Source organism: Propithecus coquereli, unplaced genomic scaffold (genome assembly GCF_000956105.1).
Source record: "Propithecus coquereli isolate 6110/MARCELLA unplaced genomic scaffold, Pcoq_1.0 Scaffold230, whole genome shotgun sequence".
NCBI lineage: Eukaryota > Metazoa > Chordata > Mammalia > Primates > Indriidae > Propithecus > Propithecus coquereli.
The window spans coordinates 339046-348068 of NW_012147842.1; the positions used below are offsets into that span (position 1 = coordinate 339046).

At 37.7% G+C, this 9023-nt stretch overlaps 1 protein-coding gene across 1 annotated transcript in view; it reads left to right on the plus strand.

The window, feature by feature from the left end:
• Window positions 1-308: 308 nt before the first annotated feature.
• The window catches only part of LOC105811189 (transmembrane protease serine 11G-like), a 32354-nt gene continuing 23639 nt past the window's right edge, over window positions 309-9023 (plus strand). Inside the window, exons 1-4 of the mRNA XM_012645332.1 lie at window positions 309-420; window positions 1005-1123; window positions 4326-4393; window positions 5041-5201. Coding sequence (XP_012500786.1) covers window positions 309-420; window positions 1005-1123; window positions 4326-4393; window positions 5041-5201 — 460 coding nt within the window. The remainder of the gene's footprint in view (window positions 421-1004; window positions 1124-4325; window positions 4394-5040; window positions 5202-9023) is intronic.

Sequence of the window (9023 nt, forward strand, 5' to 3'; positions counted from 1 at the left end):
GGGATGGACACACCTGAAGCTCTGATTCGGGTGAGGCAAAGGCAATATATGTAACCTAAACATTTGTACCCCCGTAATATGCTGAAATTAAATAAATGAATGAATGAATAAAAATAAAAATATGAAGTTAAATGTCAATTACATTTTGTATAGTATTTTGAAAAATTTTTTGGAGTATATATTCCAGTGTTATCAAATGCAATATGAGCTAACTATAAATTCCATAAAATATTTTCTACATCAAAAAATTTAATCTTAAAGTTGCAGTTGTTTTTAATATACAACTCTCTCTTAAAAGGCCAGAGACAATGGGTAGAAGAAAAAGTTCACTGAAACCATGGATGATTGCCCTTATTGTCACAGCTATCGTGTTGATTCTGGCTATAATTATTGGTCTCCTTGTTCATTTCTTGGCATACAGTAAGTATCTATCTCACTGCATTATTTTGAAAACTTGAAGACCCACTCATTTCAAAACATTAATATTTTCTATTATTTTAGAATGTAGTTTCATTTGAACAAATTTATGTACATTTTAGAAAAATAACCTTTTATGTATAAAAATTACTGCTAACATTTAAAATTTCATGTAGTTTATATAATATCTCTTGAACAATGCAACAGAGTCACTTCCTATGTAATTTTGTGATTTAATACTATTTAATGTGTTGAGAGTAAAAAATTATTTTAGTAGAAATTCTAACTTAGAGCTCAACTTATGAGACTATATTAAATTCTACCATTATTTAATTTATTGCTTAAATTTATGAATCATCACTAACAGATGATAATTGCATCGGGACACACCTGACAACCATGGTAACTATGAGAACGTGTGATCTTAAAAAAGGGTTGGAGGGAGATATTGACCACAGCTACTGAATGTTTAATTCTCAGGAGTTCGCCAATTACATGACATTTTGTTTATCATCTCCTCTGCTTCTCATGTTTATACAACTCAAATGAACTAAACAGGAACTATTCGTTTCTCTTCTCCCTTCCAGACCAGAAGTCTCATTATTACCAGGCCTCCTTCCAGATCCCTAGTATTCACTATGATCCTGATTTTTCAGTAGAACACTCAAAACCAGGTACTGACATGAAACAAAAAGTCAATAATGAGGTAAGTCTGAGATTTGCTGGTATCATTCCTAACCTGGCAAAACTATCGTGAAAGTTCAAGTAAGAGGTGAGTTGAGTGCACTACTGATACCACCCATTGTAGGGTTGCCAGATAGAATACAGAATGCACAGTTATATTTTATTAATAATTTCAGATCCTCCTAAAAATATCTTTATGTAGTATTTGAAACATGCTTGTACTGAAAATATCATTCAGTGTTCATTTAAAATTAAAATCTAACTGTATTTTTTTTGTTCATTCTGGTAATTCTAACCAACATTATGTTGGGAAGCCTAGAAAAATACATTGGAAAAAGGATAATTGCACCAGAGACTTAACAACATAAGCACAACAGAAAAATAGCTCAAATACAAAACAAGTGTTAGAATTATCTGGAAACATAACTCAATCATTCAGGCACAAGATTACTACATACAGTTTATTAAGTGCCCACTCTACAGATGACCCTGATATATTTCCCATTAGGCACATTATACCAAACATCTACTCTTGAAAATATACCACAGAAACACACAGACTAGCTGTTCTGAAGACTTCAGTTGTATACACAGTCCCTACTGAGCCTAACATTGACCAATCAACGACGGCAGATCATTCTTTCCAGGCTCAGAAATATTTCTTTAGCCATTTCACAACCCAAAGCAAAAGCTGATAAAATGAGTGGGGTGGGCATAACTTTTAAAAAATTCATCCTAAAGAAATTTTGATTGAGGAGAGTGGGGGAAGCAGGCCAGAGTATAATATATTTTGTTGCAAGAATCAATATATTGAGTTAGAGACAGCCCAAGCTTTGAAATCAGAAGCATCTAGATTCATATCCTAATTTTATCTTTTGTCAGCCTAAGAACATTTGAAAAGTTATTTGACCCCTCAAAGTTTCAACTACAAAATGGGAATAATTTCACCCATTTCCCAGGGTTATTTTGAGGATTACTAGGTGTAGTAAATAGAAAGTATGACAGGTAACAGCTGAATAAACGTTAGCATCTCTTTCCAGTGCTCTCACAGAACTTTTCACACATCTATGCTAGAGCACTTACAGCCTTATGACAACATTATTTTATGACTATGCCCCCTCGGGACTTGTGTCTTCATTTGTGCCGGGACTAAGACTATTTCTTCTTATATTTTTGGTGCCTGTCACAGTGTCTGCACATGGTAGAACCATAAAAATACTCATCAAAGAAATGACTAATAAATAAATGACCAACTTACTAGTATTGGTCCTGTCCCCTAGAGCACAAGTGGAGACAACATAAAGAAGGGCAGTGAAGTAATTTAGACTAGGAGTAGGCAAACTTTTTCTGTAAAATGCAGAATAGTAAATATTTCCATCTTTGCAGGCCACATAATGTCTGTGCAACTGCTCACTGTTGCCCTTATAGTGTGAAAGTAGCTATAGATAATACATACACGAATGAGTGTGACTATGTTCCAATAAAAATTTATTATGAACACCAAAAGTTGAATTTTGTAAAATTTTTAGTTGTCAGAAAATATTCTTCTTGATTTTTTTTTTAATTATTAAAAAAAAATTATGAAGACTGTTCTTAGATGATGGGCAATACAAAAACAAGTGGCAAGCCAGAGTTGGCCTACAGGCTGTAGTCTGCAGACCCATGATTTAGAATGCGGGTTACAGTTATAGCAAACATTTTCCTAGAAGAGAAGATTAAAACCAGTACCTAAAATGAATTGTATAGTTTCTTGTGGAATTTGATAATCAAGACTGTTTATGTGCTCAGTTGCCATGGATAATATATGGCTCATGAAGCTGTGACTTTTCTCTGTGAATTCAAGGGCAAAAAATGATGAAATTGGAAAGAGAATGGAAAGAAGCAAGCAGAAAACATAGATATAATATATACATCTGTATATGTGTAGATAGAATATATTTTACATGTATATAAAAAATGTAAACGTAAAATCTGGAAGCACATATGCCAAAATGTAAATAACAGTTTCTCTAGACAGTGATTGGATGGGGCAAGGGCAAATATAACCTAAACATTTGTACCCCCATAATACGCTGAAATAAAAAAGAATAAAAGTATCATTCAAAAAAAATTAAAATGATTTTAATGCTTTACATTACACTTTTCTGTATTGCTTGCTTTTAAAATCTTTTTACAATAAATATATATGTATTGCTTTTGTCATATAAATGTACCTGTGTGTATACACAAAACTATTTTCTTCAAAAACAAATATCCCTTTATAGTTAGTCATAAGGAAAACACAGTCATTTGTTTTGAATAACTATTGATATCTTAATACACCTGTGCCCTCCAGCCTATCCAATGTTATTGCATGGCAATTCACCAAAGAAAATCTTATAAATTAAGTTGGATGAGTGAAAAGCACTGTTTGACATACACCCAGCTTCACACTTTTGCAGCTCTTCTCTTTTGATTTATGGAACTATGCAGACTCAGGTTCACTTAAGGTTTAGCATCTAATTGTTTTTTTTTCCTGACAAGCCAGCTTGGCAAGCCACATGGTGATAAACAGGATTATAAGACCACAGATTCTGTAACAAGCTGTGGCTTTATTAAGAAATAATTTGATCTAGGATTTTATACCACAGAGAAATTATCCCACGTAAGAAGTCTAACGTGACACACTAGTGGCATTTACAGTCTTACCTTACTCTAAGGAATCCTTTCACGCATTTTTTGATTTTGGAGAAGTGCCCGACAAATATACATTCTCCTCCCCTCCCTGATCTACCGCAAGATCAAGGAGTGACCTAAAAAGTTTCATTAAAACCTAAAAATATGGTCTTTCAATTACATCCATGAGGATAACTGAGCTTGAATGATACTGAACGATCACTGGTTGATGCATATGTACATATCAAGCTTTTAAATCTCTGCACTTCCAAACCCATGTCTCTTTTATAACAGCTATTGAAATACCTAGCTTAATTCTACTCTTTATTTCTGCCATCTTTGACCACGTGATAAGTTGTTCAAATATCAACGTGCAGTTTTAGGGATGATGTTTATGACTACAAGATTATGCCCAAATGAGCTTTTGGGGAATAGCTGTAAACAAACATCAATATTAATGACATGTACATCACAGCAGGCTTATATAAGCATTTTTGTGATGTATAGAAATATCTGAAATTCATATTTAACGAAGATCTATTCTGTTGGATTTTGTTGTCTTTTCTCAGATAGATAAGATATTTCAAAGATCCAGTTTAAACCATCATTACATTAAGTCTCATGTCATCAACTTCAGGTAATCACAACTAATTAATTTGTATGATAGACAAAGATAACTTTGTATTATTTTGTTTTTCTTAAATTATTTGCTCTGTGGACAGGATCTAAAGATCTTGGATACAGCAAGAGCAAAAATAGTTTAATACTTTACATTTAATTGTTATTCCTTCTGTACAGAGTGCCTATAGTGAGAGTTTCTTGAGTAGTGATAATATATATTCTACTGATTGTCCTTTTAAAGACTTTTCATTTCAGATGAAGATTTTTCAAATCATTATTGCTCTCAATTTTACTTTAACGATATTATGAATTTTTGAAACAATATATATTCACATATATAGTATACTATATATGTGATATATATCACATACTATATATATATATAATTGGTGGATTTAACAAGTGCTTTTGATATTTTTTTTAAAAAAACAAAAGCTCTAGAACTATCAGGTACTCTCCCCTCCCTGAGTATGATCAAGTTTTACAAGGAGGGAATAATTTATATCTTAACACCTGTATGATATAAGGGGAAAAAAATCCATGACAATAAAATGCATAACATATTTATTTTGTATTTTCTTGAAGATATATTTAAGTAATAAGGTAGAACATAATAATTACTGTGGCGATGACCTCACTCATTCTGATGATTTTGTTTTACAGGCCAAGTAATGATAGTTTGGAAACAGATGTATTGCTTAAATTTCAGTCTACTTCTAACAATGCGGACACAATAAAAAGGCAAGCTGATAACATTTTCCATCAGCAGTTGAATTCAAATGAAAGCTTCTTGAAGATAGACACTTCATTACCTTATCTTAGAGGCAAGAAATATTACTTTCTTCCCTATTACCGTTAATCATTTTAACAGTCTTTTCATCTACAGAGAAAGCTTCTTTATTTCACCATACAATGAAACCACTTTTCATTTTAAGTCTCTCATTTACTTGATAATGAACAAATTCTCACACAATTGACACCAAAGATTATCTTCCTTTGGCTAGTGTGGAAATAATTATAAAGCAAGAATTGTATGACAATCCAACTATCACAGTCTTTCTTCATTTTTTAAAAAGATCGTAGTGGAATGGTTTGAATCAATTAAGCATGCATGAGATAAAAACCTCCACTCTGCTACTGATACACAATAGTAATCTATAGTGCCCGACTCCTTCTCTTACAATACTCTCTACGGTCTCAATCCAGAATGTGAGAGTGGTGTGGACACAGGAACCACAGTATGTGGATCACAAACTGGATTTGTGGAAGGAGGCCTGGCATTGTAGGTTACACCACCATACCCAGGATAGGATTGGCCGGGAACATGGAGAGAGCAGGAGACAAACAGACCCTGACATATCTGTCTCAGGTATAAAGACACCATCTCATTTGCAACCCAGACATAAAGAACTGGTCAGGGCCGGGCGCGGTGGCTCACGCCTGTAATCCTAGCACTCTGGGAGGCCGAGGCGGGTGGATCACTCAAGGTCAGGAGTTCCAGACCAGCCTGAACAAGAGCGAGACCCCCGCCTCTAAAAATATATATATAAAAAATTAGCCGGTCATGGTGGCACATACCTGTAGTCCCAGCTACTCGGGAGGCTGAGGCGGGAGGATTGCTTGAGCCCAGGAGTCTGAGGTTGCTGTGAGCTAGGCTGACGCCATGACACTCTAGCCCGGGCAACAGAGCCTGACTCTGTCTCAAAAAAAAGAACTGGTCAGTACATGTGTGAGGTATAAGACTAAACAAAGTTGACTGCAATACAAAAACTGTTGTTAGCCTCCTATGAATTAATTCTATATGTCCCGCTTTAAGTTGGTCCTGGACAAGAGATCTTAAATGTTGTATACTGCTTAATGGGCCACTGCTCTATCCAGACGGGCGAATGAGTGGCCCATTGCAAAGGTGCGGGTTGTATTGGATGCACCTGAGCAGCGGCCCCTAATGAAAGGCCGGGTAGTTAGAAGAAGATTCCATTGTTCTAGCAAATCTCGTCCCCATAAAGACTGGCTCTCTGGTAGGCAATGCTGAAAAGTGGACGGTTTACCAGGGGAGGATAAAGACCCCCTTTGAGAGGGGAGGAGGAGGTAGCTGCTCCTCCTGTTGAACCACAGAAGGTGACGGTGGAGAGAAGAGCTCAGGATTTGGGAATGTTACGGCAGGGGACACGGGCTCCTTCTCGGGGAGCAGACAGCAGAGGAGGACCGGGTTCCCACGGATGAGAACCCGCAGGAACACGCAAGGGAGTCGGTGGTGTTCGCACCAGACCCCATGCAGTCAACACGGCAAGGGGCCCGGAACCCCCTGCCTGAGATTCTTCTTAAAAACCTTCCCTGCTCCCAGAGCTCTAACTCTAACATTTCCTCATCTGGGAACCCGGGGCCGTGCTGTCTTACGGCGCATAAGAGTTGTTGCAAAGTGCGCAGATAAATCCTGATCTTTCGTCAGGTGCCGCCCGTGTTAGAAACCCCCTCCTGAAACCACACGCGGCGGTCCCTTTCCCAAAGCAGCGGGCGGGACCGTCCCTTACCGGGATGATTCTTCTTGCAGCGAAAACGCTCGCTGGATGTGCGGATTTCTGGGTCACCACTTGTTGGGGCTACTCTTCCGCTCCTGAGCTCGGTGCACACAGTGTTTAGAGAGAAAGGGAGAGACCAGCACCTAAAGGAGAAAATGGCGTCCTCTGCTAACTTCCTCCCCCTATTTATTCCCAAGGACACGTGCAAAGGGTCAGAGTCGTTTGCTGATTTCTTTAACAGCCTCCATGCAGGTCAGCTGTTTTCAGCTGAGCTTTGCACGCAGCACACAAGCAGCTACAGGCAGGTGTTTTCACCTGACCCTTCTTTCACCCTGCTCACGTTCTTCCCATCCATGCTTTCTTCTAGGGCCATCCCCTACACATGGGTTATTTAGTAGCGCGTTGTTTAATTTCCAAGTATTTGGAGATTTTCCCGTGATTGTTCTCTTTTCGACTCCCAGTTTGACTCTATTATGGGCAGAGCACTTACTCTGTATGGTTTCAATTCTTTTAAATGAGTTGAGGATTATGACCCGGTATATGTCTATCTTGAATGTTCCATGGGTGCTTGAAAAGAATGTATATTTTGCTATTGTTGTGTAGTATGTTTTATAGATGTCAATTAGACCCCATTGGTTGGTGATGTTTAATTCTGCATCCTTGCTGATTTTGGCTAGTAATTTTATCAATTGTTGAGACTGGGGGATGTTAAGGGACCCAACTATGGTTGTGGATTTTTCTTTATCTCCTTTCGGTTCTCTCAGTTTTTGCTTCATGTATTTTGAAACTCTGTTGTTTGGTGTATAAACATTTAAAATTGCTACATATTTTTGGCTGATTGATCCTTTTATCATCACATACTGTGTGCGCCTCTTTGTCCTAAGTGATTTTCTTTGCTCTGAAGTTTACATGATCTGATACCAGTAGAGCCACTTTTGCTCTTTTGGGATGGTTTCTATGATTTTTCTTTTTCTGTCCTTTTACTTTCAAGTTATGATATAGTTTGGATACTTATTTCCTCCAAATCTCATGTTGAAATTCAATCTCCAGTGTTGGGGGTGGGGCCTGGTGGGAGGTGTTTGGATAATGGGGGCGGATTCCTCCTGAAGGGCTTTGTGTCCTTCCCTTGACAATGAGTGAGCTCTTGCTTTGTTGGTTCGCCCTAGGGCTGGTGGTTTAAAGGAGGCGCCACCTCCTCCCTCTCTTGCTCCTTCTGTCACCATGTGACACACATGCTCCCCCTTTGGCACAGATCCCAGATGTTCAGTTCATTCGTTTCAGTCTATTTTAACTCTGTCTTTAGACGACATAAACTCTACTGACTTGTCTTCCTTGACTGATTTCATTGTCCACCATCTCCCCTCTACCACTAGTACCAACCAGCAAGTTGTGTTTTTTTTATTATTGCTATTTTGCTTATTGTATTTTTCAGCCCTATGATTCTCCATTTTTTATAACATCTATTTATTTGCTAAGATTTTCTATTTTTTCATTTGATTCAAGAGAATTTAGACTTGATTTCTGAATTTTTTTATGGCAGCTCTTTAAAATCCACATCAGATACTTCCAACATCTTATTCATCTCAGGATTGACATTGGTTGATTGTCATTTCTCATTCCGATAGTAGATTTCCTGATTTGGGGTCTGGCGAGTAATTTTTGTTTATATTCCGAACATCTTAGTTATTATTATATATTAGGAGGCTCCTGATCCTATTTAATCTTCTATTTTAGTAGGTAGTCAACCTATTTAGGTTTGGAGTGTCTATTCTCATTTACTTCTGTCATTTCAAGGACAATTTAGTTTTCAAATCCTTGCAATGATATTCTGGGGGCTTCCTCTCAATTCCTGCTGTCAGTGCCATTTGTGGGAGGAAAACATGCTTCTCTGGAATGCCTTGCATCAGTGGGCCACCTATTTGGAGAAGTGTACCAGGCCTGGGTGTCCTTATGCCATGGGGTAGATGTGGGTCTCTGCTGATACTGTCTCTGTGGGTGTACTGGTCTGCCAACTAGTGCTCTGGTTGTGAAGCAGGAATTGCAACAACCAAGGGCATCCTGCTGTCACTGCTGCTGGCAAAATGGACTGTCAGGGCTGGGCTGTGAAGTGAGGGGTTCGGGTTTTCT